The sequence below is a fragment of the Elephas maximus genome, chromosome 17 (genome assembly GCF_024166365.1).
Source record: "Elephas maximus indicus isolate mEleMax1 chromosome 17, mEleMax1 primary haplotype, whole genome shotgun sequence".
NCBI lineage: Eukaryota > Metazoa > Chordata > Mammalia > Proboscidea > Elephantidae > Elephas > Elephas maximus.
The window spans coordinates 74,814,394-74,833,021 of NC_064835.1; the positions used below are offsets into that span (position 1 = coordinate 74,814,394).

Sequence of the window (18,628 nt, forward strand, 5' to 3'; positions counted from 1 at the left end):
CTGCCTGGCTTGGGTCTCTTTTTCTACTCTTCTACTCATTAATTATTGTCCAACAAGACTTGAGAAGTTCCCATTCCAAGGTGCTCTCTCAGATGTTATAGCAGTAGTTATCTCTCTCTCTTTTTTTTTTAGATATTTATTTATTTATTTAGGTGAAAGTTTATACAGCAAATTATGTTCCCCTCTAACAACTTTTATGCAAATTGTTCCGTGCTATTGGTTATAATTTTTACAATGTGTCAGCATCCTCATTATATCCATTCTGTTGTTTCCATTGATGTAGCTTCCCTTCCTCTGCTTGCCTTCTCATCTTTGCTTTTGAGTAAATGTTGACTGTTTGGTCTCATATAGTTAATTGTTTAAGGGAGCACACTACTGACAGGGATATTGTTTAGTTTATAAGCCAATCTATTATTTGACTAAAAGATGATCTACGGAAATAAATTTAATTCCAAAGTCAAAGGGTATCTTAGGGCGATAGTCTTGGGGGTTACTCTAGTCTCTATTGGTCCAATAGATCTCACCTTTCTTTAGGAATTTGAGTTTTGTTCTACATTTTCCTCCCATTCTATCTGGGACCTTCTATTGTGTCACTGGTCAGAATGGATGGTAGTGGTAGCCAGGCACCATCTAGTTCTTCTGGTCTCAGGTTAGAAGAGGCTGGGGTTCATGGGGGCTATTAGTCCTGTGGCCTGGTTTCTTCTTTGAGCCTTTGATTTCCTTCATTCTCTTTTGCTCTATATGGGAAGAGACCAAGAGTTGTATCTTAGATGGCTGTTCACGAGCTTTTAAGACCCCAGATGCTACTCACCAAATTAGGATGTAGAACAGTCTTTGGGAACTATGTTATGCCAATTGACTAAGTTGTCCCCTGAGACTATGGTCCCAAGCCTTTTAACCCAGTAAACCAATCCCATGAGTTGTCTGGATATGTCTAGGAAGCCTCCATAACTGTATCCCCTATGTGGATTGTTATACATGCGGATATGTATGCAGCACACACAAATGTGTACATACATGGGCCTACAGATACACCAGGAATTGACAGAATGCCAACTGAGATGTTTCAACAAATGGATGCAAGGCTGGAAGCACTGACTCATCTATGCCAAGAAATTTGGAAGACACCAACGAAAGGTGATCCAACAAAACAAGGAAATTATCAAACAATATGATTAACATCACAAGCAACTGAAATTTGTTCTAGGCTTACTGGTCTCCTTGTTGCTCTGCTACATACCAGACCTGCTCCACCTCAGGGCATTTTCACAAAGGTTCCTTCTCCCTAAACTCTCTTCCCCTTGATATCTGAAGTTACCCACCTCACAGCAAGTTTTGGCTTAAATGTCACCTTCTCATGAGGCCTACTTTGACTACTTAATAATTGCCTCCCACTCCTTCTTCCGCACTATACTTTCAATTTTGTTTCTCAACTCTGCATCCTCTTTTTCCCACAGTGTGTATTGTCTTCTAACATACTATGTGTTTTTCTTACTTACTAGATTTATTATTTATTGTTTGTCTTCACCACTAGAAAGTTAGCTCCACCAGGGCCTGTGCTTTGTTCACTGATACAACCCAAGTGCGTGCAACTGTGTCCAGTATGACAGTGAGTGCTCAGTAAATACTTGTTGAGAGGGTGAATGAACAAATAGTATTGTTTTTTCATGCTTTAAAACTTTATATAAATGGTATCATATTCACTGTAGTATTACAAACTTGCATTTTTGCTCTACATTATGTTTTTGAGATTTGCTTATATTGATCACTATAGCCCTCATTCATTTTTTCTGCCACGTAGTATTCCATTGCATATATCGGTTTATTTATTCCTATTCCTGATGTTGGCTATTGAGGTTGTGTCCACTGTTTTGCTATTATGTATGGTGCCATGATAAATATTTCATGCACATCTCCTTGTGCACATGCGCAAGAGTTTCTCTACCACAGTGGTGGTGGTGTTGTTAGATGCTGTCAAGTCGATTCTGACTCATAGCTACCCTATGTACAATGGAATGAAACACTGCCTAGTTATGTGCCATTCTCATAATTGTTGCTATGTTTGAGTCCATTATTGCAGCCACTGTGTCAATCCATCTTGCTGAGGGTCTTCCTCTCTTTTGCTGACTCTCCACTTTACCAAGCAGGATGTCCTTCTCCAGGAAATGGTCCCTCCTGATAACATGTCCAAAGTATGTGAGATGAAGTCTTGCTATCCTTGCTTCTAAGGAGCATTCTGGCTGTACTTCCTCCAAGACAGATTTGTTGGTTCTTCTGGCAGTCCATGGTATATTCAATATTACTTGCCAACACCATAAATCAAGTGCATCGATTCTTCAGTTTTCCTTACTCATTATCCAGCTTTTGCATGCATATGAGGCAATTGAAAATATCATGGCTCGGTTAAGGCGCACCTTAGTTCTCAAAGTGATATCTTTCCTTTTCAACACTTGAAAGAGGTCTTTTGTAGCAGATTTTCCCAATGCAGTATGTTTGCATTTGATTTCTTGACTGCTGCTTCCATGGGCATTGATTGTGGATCCATGTAAAATGAAATCCTTGACAGCCTCAATCTTTTCTCCGTTTATCATGATGTTGCTTATTGGCCCAGTGGTGCAGATTTTTGTTTATGTTGAGGTGTGATCCATACTGAAAGCTGTAGTCTTTGATTTTCATCAGTAAGTGCTTCAAGTCCTCTTTGCTTTCAGCAACCAAAGTTGTGTCATCTGAATATTGCAGGTTGTTAATGAGTCTTCCTTCAATACTGATGCCTCATTCTTCTTCATATAGTCCAGCTTCTTGAATTATTTGCTCAGCATACAGATTGAATAAATACGGTGAAAGGATACACACACCCCTGACACATACCTTTCCTGATTTTAAACCATGCAGTAGCCCCTTGTTCTGTTCAAATGACTGCCCCTTGGTCTATATACAGGTTCTGCATGAGCACAGTTAAGTGTTCTGGAATTCCCATTCTTCAAAATGTTATCCATAATTTGTTATGATCCACACAGTTGAATGCCTTTGCGTAGTCAATAAAACAGAGGTAAACATCTTTCTGGTATTTGCTTTCAGCCAAGATCCATTTGATATCAGCAATGACATCCCTCATTCCACAGTAGAGGGTCCATTAGAACTACGCCAGGAATTTGCTTTTTTTTTTTTTTTTTTTAATTACTCCATTCCCAGAGATTGTGATTTAGTTGGTCTGGGCTGAGCTCAAGACAGTTGTAACGTTTCCTTTTGAAGAACCCCATGTGATTCTAATGCGAGCTGGAATTTAGAACCAGTGCTCTTGGACATATACATAATGAGGAAATTGCTGGCTTACAAGTTGTCATGGATTGAATTGTTTCCCCTACAACTATGTGTCCACTTGGTTAGGCCATGATTCCCAGTATTGTGTGGTTGTTCTCCATTTTGTAATTGATGTAATTTTCCTACGTGTTGTAAATCCTAATCTCTGCCTGTGGTTAATGAAGCAAGATTAGATTATGTTAAAGAGGATTAGGGTGGGATACAACACCGTTACTCAGGTCACATCCTTGATCCAATATAAAGGGAGTTTCCCTGGCCTGTCTTTGGACCTGGGGTTCCCGCCCAGAGAAGCTCCTAGACCAGGGGGAGACTGATAACAAGGACTTGCCCATAGAAAAGACAAAGAAGGAAAGTGTCCCATGGAGCTGGCACTGTGAATTTGGACTTCTAGCCTTTTAGACTGTCAGAGAATAAATTTCTTTGTTAAAGCTAGCCGCTTGTGGTATTTCTGTTATAGCAGCACTAGATGATTAAGTCACAGTTACACATCTTTCTTCAACTTCCCTAAGTGTTGCTAACCCCACCATCAGTGAATGCAGGTTCCTGTTTCTCCAGGTCCTGGTCAGTATTAGCCACTGTGCACCTTTAACGTTTCCTCAGATCAGGGGTGAAATGCCATTTCATTGTTTTCACCTGCATGCCCCTAATTACCAGGGAGGCTGAGCATCTTTTCATCTTTATTGGTCATTCAGGTATCCTCTTTTGTGACATGTCTTGTGTAATTGCTATCCTTACATAAAAATTTAAATTGAATTAATGGCCCTAAAAAACTTTTTTCCTGCTGCTACATGGAAACCCTGGTGGCGCAGCGGCTAAGTGCTACAGCTGCTAACCAATGGTCGGCAGTTCGAATCCGCCAGGTGCTCCTCGGAAACCCTATGGGGCGTTGCATAGCTTCGCTATGAGTGGGAAACGACTCGATGGCACTGCTTTTTTTTTTTTTTTTAACACAAGACACCCCCATCCTGTAACCTGTTTCCTTCCAGCCCTTTCTCTTCCTTCCGTGGGCAGACCTTATTCTGAACAACTGCAGTGTTGTGAATATGAAAAGGAGCGGGAAGGGGGCAGCGTTAGAGCTGTGCCAGTAAGCCACAAGGTGTTGCTGCATGGACTGCACAATCAATCCGTCCGTCCGTCCGTCCGTCCGTCCATCAAAAACAGCTTAAATACTACGTGCCACCCTCTGAAAACAGAGATGAAGCCCCGGCTTTCCTGCTTGAAGGAGCCGTGTAGCCTGTTGCGGGGAAGACAAACCCACCATAACAATTCAGCAAGATCACCAAGAGCGGCAGGGAGAACACCTGGGTCGGTGGGCGTCGAACAGTCCACCGCAGTCCGTCAAACGTCCTGGGCCCGTGACCGGTACTGACCCGGGCAGTGGGCGCAGACCTGACATCGAGAAGGACTTTCTGCAGTTCAGGCCACCTTGGTTCTCTGTTCTGCTCCTCCTGGCGCTCACTGGCAGCGTTTCCTTCCCTGGACGTCCTGATTTCCAGGAACCAGGCTAGGGGAGAAGGGGGAAGAGAAGGGAGGAGAGGGGCGGTGCTCCCGGGAAGCTGCTCCTGGCGGCCGCTGGGAGGCGCTCGGGGGCCGGTCGGAGGTAGCGCACCGAGAGCGCGCCCGGCGGTGCCCAGGACGCCTCCGGCCTCCGAGGCTCCGCGCGCGCCCACCCGGAGCACCCGGCCCCGAGGGCGCGCCCCGCGCTCTGCTGCTGCCGCCGGGGCGGTGCGGAGGATGCAGCCGCCCGCGCCGCCGGTGCCCGGGCCCCTGGCTCTGCTGGACACCACAGGTAACCGGGCGGCCGGGAGGAGGGGGCGCCGGCGAGCTGGGGGCGCGGGCGCAGGGCCTCAGCCCGCCGGGAAGCCGGCAGGTTTGCAAAGCACCCTGGAGCCCGGGGTCCCGGTTCTTTCCCGCCTCGTCTGAGCTTTATCTTTGGGGCACCCTGCACTGTCGTGATAATTCATCCATATTCCTAATTCTCTCTCCGCCCTGTGTCTCTATCTGTCCCCCTCTGTCTTTTTTCTGTTCGTCTCGCTCTCGCTGTTCCTCTTTCCCCGCTGTCTTTTATTACGAAGAATAGACCATGATACCTCTAACCTGGGCAACCTCAACTGCTCTCCTTTCCATCTTCTCTACTCTATTCCAGTCTCCAAAAATTTGCTGGGAAAAATTAGCGTCAACCAGCTAGGTAACGTCTTCCTGCTTGAAAGTGGCAAAAGCGCGTATAGCATTTCCCAGCCTTGCTGGATTCCTGCGCGCCCCACCACCTGCCTCTCGCCCAGAAATTCACGGAGCCTCGAATTCTTTAATTTCCCGAATCAAACACTCTGCAGCCGTGGAGCCAGCGCGGCGGTGGAAAACAGGAAACCTGTTGCACGTTCCGAAGTTTGGGAACTGGGCTTTGGTTCTCCACCGGGAAGTTGCCTGGGCGGGAGTAACGCCTAGCGTGTTTCCTTGAAGGGGAGAGGGCAGGGAAGATTTTGAAAAGAAAAGGAAAAAAAAAAAAAAATTTTTTTCCCCTTGGTAATTGATGCGTGGACAACTGTAATAGAGAGTGGGGTGATTTGTCCAGCGAAGCTCTGTTGCTTGCTTCAGAAAACAACTGATCTAAAACTGCTTTTGTATAACCTCTGAACCGTGTTTTGGAGGTTCTTTGGGAAGTCTTTTTTTTTTTTTTTTTAACAGATTAATTAATGGTATCTGACTGTTATGTAATAACTAAGGAATCTGGCTTCTTCCTAAAAGAAAGTTTTGTACTCCCACTCTCTAAAGCAAAAAGTCCTATGGCTAAACTTCTTTACCTGTGTTTTCTTCCTCCAGGAAATTACCTTATTTGTGTCAGCTGTTATATTAGAATAACTTGATGGTTTTAAAAAAAAGTCAGATTTTGTCTTTGTTTTTTTCTTCTGACAAGAACAGTAAGCTTTAAAAATAATAATAAAGCAGTAGCCAGTGGAGTCCACTTGGACTCATGGCGGCTCCATGTGTGTCAGAGGAGGACTGTGCCCCATGGTGTTTTCAATGGCTGACTTGTTGAAAGTAGCTTGCCAGGCCTTTCTAATGAGGCACCTCTGGGTGGATGCAAACCTCCGACCATTTGGTTACCAGCCAAGTGTGTTAACTGTTTGCATCACCCAGGGACCCCCCCCAAAAAATAGTAAAACCCAAACCCAGTGCCATCGAAGTCGATAAGAGAAGTTATTATTTTATTTAAAAATACATATTAGTGTGAAAAACAAAAAAGCACACCTGCTGCTGTGGACTCTGACCTACAGTGACCCCAGAGGACTGAGTGGAACTGCCCCATAGGGTTTCCAAGGGGTGGCTGCTGGATCTGAATTGCTGACCTTTTGGTTAGCGGCTATCACTTAACCACTGCACCGCCAGGGTTTCCAGCATTAGTGTAAAAAATCCCATAAATATTAGTTTTAGGAGTTTTAGTTGCTCTTAAGACATGTTTTCACAATTAAAAGTTTGGAATAGGTACTTAAGGAAAAAAAGAGTCAAGGAAGAATAGCTGAAGAGGCAATTGTGTTAACTGAAAGCAGTTGACATTTGGCTCAGTCACAGCTATTACTTGGAGGCTAGTAAGTGCAATCTGGAAACCCTGGTGGCACAGTGGCTAAGTGCTACAGCTGCTAACCAAAGGGTCGGCAGTTGGAATGTGCCAGGCGCTCCTTGGAAACTCTATGGGGCAGTTCTGCTCTGTCCTATAGGGTCGCTATGAGTCGGAATTGACTGGACGGCACTAGGTTTTTTGTTTTTTTAAGTGCATGCTGGAGTGTTGAAGATGTGAGTCCTCTGGTCATGACTGAACGAGATAAAGGAAGTTAGAGTGCTCTGCAAAAAAGTTAAATTTACTGCCCAATTACTGGATGGTATAATTATTAATATGATCAGTTTGTAAACCTGGACATTAACAGTTCCACCGACTTTCAAATTGTAGAATAAGATTTTTTTTTAACCTCTGTATTCATTTTTTTTTTTTTCAGTTTACTTACCTTTCTAAACTGAATCAACCAGAACAGAATTCCAACCAAGGGAAGGCTTCGTTTTTCTCTCTCACTCTTTCTCAAGGCGGCTTTGCCATTTCCATCCTTCATTTCCCCACAGACAGCTCATGTCTGCTGCCAGCAGCCCTGTCACCGCTGAGCCTTCTGACTCTGGGCATGCTACCTTGCACACATAGCCTTGGTTTCAGGCTTTAAACAAATGCAACAACAAAAAAATGCAATTGCTGTCTGCACACACTCATGTTTGCAAGTAAGATGTTATAACCATTGAACAAAGGAAAAGCCCACTGTAAGGAACTCCCAGTGAATGTGCAAATATGGTGTGTTCCAAAGTGTATACGTTATCTATTTGGATTTGGGCTTGTATTTTCCTATAGACACTTGCAATAAATGGTTCACCCTCAACAATTCTTGTATATTTCTGATTAAAAACTGCTAGAAAATAACAAATTAGCAATTTAAAAACAACCAGATAAAGCTGTATTTACTTCTCTTTCTCTCCCCCACCCCGTTTTTTTTTTTTTTTAGTTGTGATTTAGGTGCAAGTTTACAGAGCAAATTAGTTTCTCATTAAACAGTTAATATGCAAATTGTTTTGTGACATTGACTGTCCACGCTGTGATGTGTCAACACTCCTTCATCCAGTTTTCCTGTGCCTTCCTGCCTTCCCATCTTTGCTTTCGGGCTGGTGTGCCCATTAGTCTCGTATACATGATTGAACTATGAAGCACGTTCCTCACGTGTGTTATAGCTGGCCTTACAAAACCGAAAAACCAAACCCACTGCGTCGAGTCGATTCCGACTCCTAGCAGCCCTATAGGACAGAGTATAACTGCACCATAGAGTTTGGAAGGAGCGCCTGGTGGATTTGAACTGCCAGCCTCTTAGTTAGCAGCTGTATTACTTAACCACTATGCCACCAGGGTTTCCGTACAGGCCTGTTGAATCTTTGGCTGAAAGGGTGAACCTCAGGAGTGACTTCAGTACAGAGTTAAAAGGGTGTCTAGAGACCATACTCTCCAAGTTTCTTCAATCTTTGTCAGACCAACAAGCCTGGGGTTTTTCTTTTTTTTTGTAAATTTGAATTTTCTTCTACCTTTTCTCCTGCCGTGTCCAGGACTCTACTGTGATCCCTGCCAGAGCAGTCAGTGGTGGTAACCGGGTACCAACTAGTTGTTCTGGGCTCAGTCTGGTGGAGGTTGTAGTAGTTGTGGTCCATCAGTCCTTTGGACTAATCTTTCCCTTGTGTCTTTGGTCTTCTTCGTTCTCTTTTGCTCCAGCCGGGATGGGACCAGTATCTGTTTACTTCTCCTGCGTGTAGGTGAAGAATTCTGTGGAGATTCTGAGAATGCTTTCCAAAGTTTGTTCAATTGACTCTGTAGGCTTGTCTTCTCTTTTGTAAGGTTAAGTTTTACTTCAAAACTTAACTATTTTCTCTTTAAAAATGTTTTTGCCCTTTTGTCCTAAAATTCCCCTTATAGAAATGTATCTCAAAAAAGTAATTAAAGGTGATGAAAGTATTTATATACAAAGATGATTCTCACATTGTTTTTAATAATAAAAAATTAGAAACAACCCAAATACGTAACAGTAGAGGTGTGTTAAGTGGGACATCCGTTTAATGGAATGTTCTATTGCCAATAAGAATTATGTTTAGGATTTAAGAAGCTGGAAAAAATATTAAGTGAAAAAAAAAATCCCCAGATTATAAAACAGTATATACATTTTGGTCCCAATTTAAGTGAAAATATGTTAAACGTACATTCCAAACCAAACCCTCTGCCAATTCTGACTCATAACAACAGGGTAGAACTTGCCTCATAGGGTTTGCAGTGGCTGGTGGGTTTGAACTGCCAACTTTTTGGTTAGCAGCCAAGCACTTTAACCACTGCACCACCAGGCTGCCTTAAAACTGCATAAATGCATTGAAAAAAGGTCATAAAATTATATTCCAATTTGTTATTTTGGGGTGGTGGGATTACTGTGAATTTTTTTCTTTTTTTGTATTTTCTAAAAGTTCTCTAAAAATAGCTACTGGTTTTATCAGCAGAATAAAAAACATACATTTTTAATATAAAACTTATTTCCTTCTCCTTGTAAAAATGTCATTATCGCCTTCATGATATTTTCTAGTCCCAAATTAGGGTTGATTTATAGTTGACCAATATGATGCGTGATGTGGGGAAGGAGAAATATCTGAGGTAATTGAAAAAGGAGAAAGGAAGTGTGAGACTGAGAAGAAAGAAATCAGAAGACAAGGGTGACAGAGTAATCGTAGAATGGTAGCGCTTTAGGCTTGTCTAGTTCAGAGTTGTCAAATACATAGCATATGTGTTTGAACTTCTCAGTCCCACACTAGTGGCGGACAGTATTCATCCATCAAGGCACTTTTCAGGTACCTTGGACACAACTCAAGTTGAAACTTCCTTGCCATCTATGAAATCGCATCTAGATATATTAAGTGTTTTAACTCTGGTCATACAGTAAGGAGCGCCTGTACTCTTAACAAGAGATCAACAATAACCTGTGCCACTGGACCACATCCGGTTAGGTTTTGTCCAGTACTCTTTGGACAGGACGTCTCGGGAGGGATGGCAAGTTGAGTGGGCGGCAGTGACTAGTGTGTGATTGAACATAAAGGTATGGAGTGTTACCAAAAATAATGAGCAAAGTTGTAAATCATTTGGTAAGTATTGCAGAATCTGTGCCCTTGAGTGATAAAAGGAATTTTACCGCAGGATGGAATTTAGACTTGGAGTTGATTTAAGATTTTTGGGAGGATATAATGGGATGAAAGTATTTTACAGGTGGCAAGGACATGAATTTTGGGGAGCCAAAAGGTGGAATGTCACAGATTGAATTGCATCCCTCAAAAATAGGTGCCAACTTGGCTAGGCCATAATTCTCAGTATTGTGTGGTTGTCCTCCAGTCTGTGATCTGATTATCCCCCATTTTGTGATGTGTTGTAAATCCTGACCTCTCTGCCTGTGGTCATGGTCTCATTTGTGAGGGAGCTCCCATTATGTTGGTGAGACATGATTAGGTCGTGTTAATGAAGATTAGGGTGGGATGCAATACCCTTACTCAGGTCACAGCCCTGAGCCAATGTTAGGGGAGTTTCCCTGGGGTGTGGCCTACATCAGCTTTTATCTTACCAGAGATAAAAGGAGAGAGAAGTGAACAGAGAGAGAGGGGCCTCCTACCACCAAGAAAGAAGAGCTGGGAACAGAATGAGTCCTTTGGACCCACAGTCCCTACGCTGAGAAACTCCTAGACCCAGGGGAAGATTGATGACAAGGACCTTTCCCAGAGCTGACAGAAAGAGAGAACCTCCCCTTGGAGCTGGACCCCGGAATTCAGACTTCTAGCCTCCTAACCTGTGAGAGAATAAATTTCTGTTTGTTAAAGCCATCCATTTGTTGTATTTCTGTTATAAGAGTACTAGATAGTTAAGAATGGCCTCGTCATGGTTGTTATTGTTAGCTGCTGTCAAGTTGATCCCAACTCATGGCAACCCCATGCACAACAGAATGAAACACTGCCCAGTCCCGCACCACCAGCATGATCGTTGGTATGTTTGAGTCCATTTTTATTTTTATTTATTTATTTTTTTAAATCGTGCTTTAGGTGAAAGTTTACAGCTCAAGTTAATTTCTCATATAAAAATTTATACACATATTGTTATATGACACTAGTTTCCATCCCTATAATGTGACAGCACACTCCCCCTTTCCACCCCAGGTTTCCGGTGTCCATACAACCAGCTCCTGTCCCCTCCTGCCTTCTCATCCTGCCTCCGGACAGAAGCTGCCCATTTAGTCTCAGGCATCTGCTTGAACTAAGAAGCACACTCTTAACAAATATCATTTTATGTTTTATAGTCCAGTTTAATCTTTGTCTGAAGAGTAAGCCTCGGGTATGGTTTTAGTTCTGGGTTAACAGAAAGTCCGGGGGCCCTGTCTCTGAGGGTTCCTTCAGTTTCAGTCAGACCATTAAGTCCCGTCTTTTTACGTGAATTTGAGTTCTCTTGCTCCACCAAGGACTCTGTTGTGTTCCCTGTCAGGGTGATCATTGGTGATGGCCGGGTACCATCTAGTTCTTTTGGTCTCAGGCTGATGGAGTCTCTGATTTATGTTGCCCTTTCTGTCTCATGGGCTCATATTTACCTTGTGTCTTTGGTGTTCTTCATTCTCCCTTGCTCCAGATGGGTTGAGACCAATTGATGCATCTTAGATGGCCACTCGCAAGCTTTTAAGACCCCAGATGCCACTCACCAAAGTGGAATGTGGAACATTTTCTTCATAAGCTTTGCCATGCCAATTGTGCTCAAGTCCATTTTTGCAGCCACTGTGTATTTTGAGTGCCTTCCAACCTAGGGGCTCATCTGCCAGCACTAAAACAAACCATTTTCTGTGGTGATCCACAGGGTTTTCACTGGTTAATTTTTTTCTTTTCTTTTTTTTGTGATTAGGCAAAAGTTTACAGAGCAGATTAGTTTCCCATTAAACAGTTAATGCACAAATTGTTTTGTGACATTTGTTGCCAACCCTGTGGTGTGTCAACACTCTCCCCTTCTCCACCCTGGGTTCCCTGTTTTTGTTCATCTGGTTTTCCTGTCCCTTCCTGCCTTCTTGTCTTTGCTTTTGGGCTGGTGCGCCCATTATTGATCTTGTATACATGATTGAACAATGAAGCATGTCCCTCACATGTGTTATTGTTGGCTCTGTAGACCTGTCTAATCTTTGGCTGAAAGGGTGATCCTCAGGAGTGACTTCAATACTGAGTTAAAAGGGTATCTAGGTCCATACTGTCGGGGTTTCTCTAGTCTCTGTCACTCTGTCAGACCAACAAGCCTGTTTTTTTTTTTTTCCTTTGGTGAATTTGAATTTTGTTCTATATTTTTCTCCTGCTCTGTCCAGGATCCTCCACTGTGATTCCTGCCAGAGCAGTCGGTGATGGTAACTGGGCACCATCTAGTTCTTCTGGTCTCAGTCTGGTGGAGGTTGTGGTAGTTGTGGTCCATTAGTCTTTGGACTAATCTTTCCCTTTTATCTTTGGTAGACGTAGATGAGTAGATGTATCTCAGACGGCTGCTTGCATGCTTTTAAGACCCCAGTTGCTACTCACCACAGCTGGATATAGAACATTGTCTTTATAGACTGTGTTATGCCAATTGAGCTAGATGCCTCCTGAGACCATGGTCCCCAGCCCTCAGCCCAGTAGCTCAGCCCACCAGGGTGTTTGGATGTGTCTGTGAAGTTTCTATGACTATGTCCTGGTCAATTTGTGCTGACTTCCCCAGCATTGTGTGCTGTAGTATCCTCACCAAAGTTGCCACGTATCTACTATCTAGTTAGTTTTTTTCCTCACCACCCCCCCCCCCATAATCATCAAAGATTGTTTCTTTCTGTTACTGGCTAGTTTTTGGAAGTAGATGGCCAGGCCTTTCTTCCTAGCCTATCCTTGTCTGAAGCTCCACTGAAACCTGTCCATCACAGGTAACCCTGCTGGTATTTTAAATACGCATGGCGTTGCTTCCAGCATCATAGCAACATGCAACAATCCCAAACAAACAAAACCCATTGCCGTTGAGTCAATTCCGGCTCACAGCGACCCTATAGGACAGAGTAGAACTTCCCCATAGAGTTTCCAAGGAGCAGCTGGTGGATTTGAACTGCTGACCTTTTGGTTATCAGCCGTAGCACTTAACCACTATGCCACCAGGGTTTCTGCAATGATCCTAGTACCACAAATTGACAGACGCGTGGTAGAGTCATGGTTACTCAGGGTTCATTTCTTTACACCTTGTTTTCCATCAACCCGTCTACTCATACATCCACTCGTTTGTTCATTAATTTATTCACTCAACATTTATTTAGTATAACTCTGCAGAAGCTATCTTGGTAGGACTTGGAGATGAAAATAGGGCTAACGTGGTTCCTGCCCTCCCAGACTATGTTTGTGAGATTGAACTACACTGATGGGCTCCAACTGTCTGGAGCGTGGTAGGCCCAGTGGAAGTTGTAACCACTACTAAGTATTGTTTAAATATGATAGCCTTTAGGAAGTGAACGTCACTGATGGGGCCTGGAAATCTTTGCTTTATAAAAGTGGCCTTTTCTGTAGGAGTTAATGGCATCATTTGACTGGGACTGGGCCACTCCCTTTTTAGGAAAGGCTAGACCATTCAACCTTTGCATGCATGTTTGCAGCTGCAGGCAGGCCCCCCATCCTCCCAGGTATAAGCCTTTCAGAGAAGGTTTTATTCAATTCATTCGTGTTCTCTAGTGTTTTCTCTCAACACAGCAGACAGAGTGCTGTGGAAATCAGCGCATATCACTCCTCTGCTCAAAACCCTTCAATGGCTCCTGTCTCACTCTGGGTAAAGCCACGGTTGTACGGTGGTGTGCAAGGCCCCACATGATCTGGCTCCCCCCTTCCTCTTACTGCTCTGACCTCAACTCCTTTCTCTCTCTTTCTGTTCCACCCATGCCTACTGTTCTTCCAGCCACCAAGTCTGCCCCCATTTTAGGGCCTTTGTGTTGACTGCACCCTCTGCCCCCTGATAGGCTCATGGCTAGCTCCTTGCTCAAACGCCACCTTGTTTGGTAAGTCTTCCCTGACTGCCCATTTCAAATTGCAGCTCCCTCTCCCAGCTGTCCTTAGCCCCTGCCCTGCTTTCTTTCTTTCGCCTGAAGATGTGATTTTCTAACAGCCTATGTAATTTATTCACTTACCTTGCTTACTGTCTGTCCTTGCACTAGATGTAAACTCCATAAAGACAGGAGTTTATGTCTCTGGCGTCTGGAAGACTGCATGGCGCATAGTATATGCTCAATAACTATTCATTGATATGGACGAAGGATGAAGAATATAGGGGTGAGTGGGCAGAACAATTGTAGATAGTGTGAAAACTGGAGGTGGGATACAGGTAAGAGAATCAAGCAGAGGAAACTGCACGTGCAAAACCCCTGAAGTGAGAAATACACCAGCCTTTTTAGGGAGACAGTAGAGGGGGTGATTAACAAAAGGAACTCTGAATTCAGATGACCTGGGTTTGAATCTCAGATACCCCACTTCTGAGAGTGGAGAGGTTGGGCCAGAATTTACAGAGCCCTGGACATAATATTAGGGATGGCGCCACTTCTTGCGTAGATGGGAATCCTTCTCAGACCACCATCCTGAAGACACGGGAGCCGAAGGCAGCAAGGGGAGCCTTGTTTAACTCCAACTAGTTAGTTAGGAGCTCATGATTTATTATGTTGTTGAACAAGTTCGTCTAGTTTTCTCCTGGGTGTGAGGTACCAAGGTTGTTTAGGATGAGATTTTCAGGAGAACCATATCGTGGAGAAGATTTACAGGAAGGTGGGACTGGGCTGAGAGGTTGTGTTGAGAGTCTAAGAAGGGAGTTGGCCAAGGGAGGGCACTGGGCCTTGCAGGGCTGTTCCATTTAGTCTCTGGAGTGAAATGTCACTCCTGCAAGATAATGGCCTTGCTAGGTCAGCTGGATAAAGACAGAAGGGCTTACTGAGATGGACAAAGTTAGTCTGAGTTTGCACATTGATTCACAGTTTTGTCTAATTTATTTCTGCATACTTAATAATCCCTTCCTTGGGTGTTATATCCTTGACTTGTCGTTAAGCTTTGCTGGTATTGTTGCAAATGTGCGAATCTTCAAATGTGAACCTTCTAGAGTGTGAAAAATGTGAAAAGTGTGAAAAATGTCTACAGGTTATACTTTAGTTGGAAGTTTAAACTGGTGGTTGCAATCAAGTAAGTAGGTTGCTTTTCCCATTAAACACCCCCCCACACACAATGTTGATTTAAAAAACTTTGGAGTAGAAAGAAACCATGTTTTCCTTTTTTCCCTTATTTTGTTTTAGAGACCCACGGGGATGAAGATGATTTGGCTTGTAAAGACAAAAACTAAATGAAACAGCTTTAGCGAGACTCAGGGTGGAGTTTCTCTCTTCTTGTTCTCTACCTCCCCTTTGCAAACTACCAGTGCCTCAGTTTGTGTGATTGTTGCAATAAACAGGCAGGGGTAGGTCTATTTCAGAGCGAATGGTTATTTGTAAAAGATACAAATAAATGATGCTACTCTGAAGAAGGAGAGTCAGGAATAGGAGGAAGAAATGGAATGGCTGAATAGTTGCCTCTGTGAACAACTACCTTCTTTGCCATGAGACCAAAAGAACTGGATGGTGCCCAGTTACCATTACTGAACAATTTGATTAAAGATTCTATAGAAGAATCCTGATCAAAATGGGGAAAATGCAGAACAGAATTTAAATTCTAATGGAATCCATACTTTCTGGAGCCATTGAGGATAGATGAACCCCCTGAAACTATTGCCCTGAAATAATCTTTAAACCTTAAACAAAAAAAAATTTCTGAAGCCTTCTTTAAACCAAACAATATTTTAGCTTAGTAAAGAATGTCTGCCTTGAGCATTGTGCCCTTTTAAAGAACTATTTATATGGGATGAAATTGACAACAGCAACTAGAAGATTAGATTGTAAATTCAGGGAGCAGTGAGTTTATGTTAATGAGGGAAGAACAATTCAGAAAAGGAATGTGAGAGTGGTTGTGCAATTTGAAGAATGTAATCAATGCCACTGAATGTGAAAAATGTGAAGAATGTAATCAATGCCACTGAATGTGAAAAAATTTGAATTGGTGTATATTTTGCTCTACATTTTCAACAACGATAAAAAAAAAGTTAAAAAAAAAAATACTTCTCTGTTTTCCCTGGGAGACACCAATGGGGAGAAAATTAGATCAAAGAGAAGCTCAGATGCGGGTGATGAATAGGATTTCTTGCTTGTTTGCTTGCTTTCTTGAGTTCTGAGATACTTAGAATTAGGTTTGGCTGCAAATACCAGAGAATCCAAAATAGTGGCTTCTGTTCAAGGAATTTCATTCAGTTATATAATAAAAGTTTTGAGGTGGACAACCTTGGACTGTTATGACACCACACAAAGCAATCACAGATTCAGCCTCCTTCTTTTTGCTCTGATATTCTTAATGTGTGACATCCTTTCTCAAGCTTCCTCCATGGTCCAAAATGGCTGCTGGAGCACCTGCTTTTATATACCCATTGCAGGCAGCAGGACAGTCGAAGGGGAGAAATGCAAAAGGGATTTAATCTGTCAAATCTCCTTCAAAGAGATTTTCTGTAAGTCCTACTCAATATCCTTTGCTTAGATATTATTTTCCCAGAACCTAATCACGTGGCTGTACACAGCTATAATAGAGGCTGGAAATGTAATATTTTACCAGGCACATTGAAAAAATATTGGGACTTTGTTGACAAGGAGGAGAAGAAAGTGGATACTCAGGGAGGGAAGGATAGCCTCTTCCACGCTTTGATTGCTTTCTTTCTGCCCCACCCCATAGCCCTTCAATCATTCGCTCATTAGGTGTTGAGCTAGGTATTGGAGAGGTGAAGATAAGCAAGACTCTGCCCTCGCCCTCAGGCAGTTAACAGCTTGGTGTGGAGATGGGAACGTATGGGACAGTTAGGAGACAGTGCACAAGTCCTGGGATAGAGCTACGCATGCAGAGTCTGCAGTGGAAGGGGTGTGAATTTCTTGGGTACCAAGAAGGCCTACCAGGAAGGTCTGGTGAGGGCTGAGGTAAACTGACTCTTTTTTTGCACATTGTGTAATTTTATTATTTTATGATTCTGTCTATTTAAACTTTGCACGATTTTCAAAACACTTTCACTTTCCTCTGTGAGATAGGGCAGATATAATTATTATCCTCATTTTGCAAATGAGGAAACTGAGAGTCGAAAGATTAAGTAGTTGGTGGCAGAGCTGAGACCAGAAATATATCTTCTGCTATCTGGTTCAGTGGTCTTTTTTTTTTTTTTTAATTGTGAATATAAGTATATGTATATATATACGTATACATGTACACATACATATATACATACATATATGGAGGCCTGGTGGTGCAGTGGTTAAGAGCTCAGGCTGCTAACCAAAAGGTTAGCAGTTTGAATCCACCGGCTGCTCCTTGGAAACTCTATAGGGGCTGTTCTACTCTGTCCTATAAGGTTGCTATGAGTCAGAATTGACTCGATGGCAAAGAGTTTTTGTTTGTTTTATACACACACACACACACACACATGCACGCATATACACATACACAGTCACGCATTGCTTAACGTCCACCATATGTTTTGTGAAATAGGATGTTATGTAATTTGAATGTTGTGTGAACACCATATTACAGGCAGAACCCGAGTTACAGACTTCCGACTTAGGAACATCTCGTACTTAAGAATGGTCTGCCATGAAGCCTATTATATTAAAAATCTGAATTGCTGTGTATACAAGAGACATGAGATGTATGGGTTGGGTGTGGGAAGCTGTGAGTTTGCTATCTCTGGTTATGTCTACTATGTCCCATTCTCCAGTGGGGGTTTCTGAACTCTATTTTAACCTTATGGGACCATGGACATACATGTGGTTGCATGTTGCTTGAATGGACATTATGCGGCACATGTAGTGTTTGTGTGTGTGTGTGTGTGTATATATGCATATGTATACATAGAAACCCTGGTGGCGTAGTTGTTAAGTGTGACGGCTGCTAACCAAAAGGTCGGCAGTTCGAATCCACCAGGTGCTCCTTGGAAGCTCTATGGGGTAGCTCTACTTTTCCTGTAGGGTCGCCATGAGTCAGAATTGACTTGACAGCAGTGAGTTTGGTTTGGTTTTGATATGTATACACATACACACACAGGCAACCCTGGTGGTGTGGTGGTTAAAGCTCTCAGCTGCTAACCAAAAGGTCAGTGGTTCAAACCCACCAGCGGCTTCACAGGAGAAGGATGGGGCAATCTGCTTCTGTAAAAGATTATAGTCTTAGAAACTAACCAAAAGGTCAGTGGTTCAAACCCACCAGTGGTTCCAGGGGAGAAAGATTGGGCAGTCTGCTTCTGTAAAAGATTACAGTCTTGGAAACCCTATGGGGCGGTTCTACTCTGTCCTATAGGGTTGCTATGAGTCAGAATCAACTCGATGGTAGTGGGTTTAGTTTGAGTTTACGTATATGTATATATAAACATACAACAAGAGACAAATTGACTGAGTGCAAAGGTCTTCCCTTTAGTCTGTAGAATGGGGACGGTGCCCAGACTTTATGGGTGTCAGAAGGACCCAGGGATGCTTGGCTGGGTGTAGACAGGCTCTGGGACCAAGATATATCAGTGCGAGAGAACTCATTTAGAGCTGTTTCCTAAGAGGTAGAAAGCTGGCGCCTGTGTGCCTACCTTGAACCATAA

The 18,628-nt window shown here is 43.1% G+C and overlaps 1 protein-coding gene across 2 annotated transcripts in view; it reads left to right on the forward strand.

Annotated features, from left to right (window-relative positions):
- Positions 1-4,977: 4,977 nt before the first annotated feature.
- TMEM255B (transmembrane protein 255B) overlaps positions 4,978-18,628 on the forward strand; it is a 123,879-nt gene continuing 110,228 nt past the window's right edge. For both annotated transcript variants that reach the window (XM_049856251.1, XM_049856252.1), the window contains exon 1: positions 4,978-5,110. In XM_049856251.1, coding sequence (XP_049712208.1) covers positions 5,056-5,110 — 55 coding nt within the window. In that variant the 5' untranslated portion in view covers positions 4,978-5,055. The remainder of the gene's footprint in view (positions 5,111-18,628) is intronic.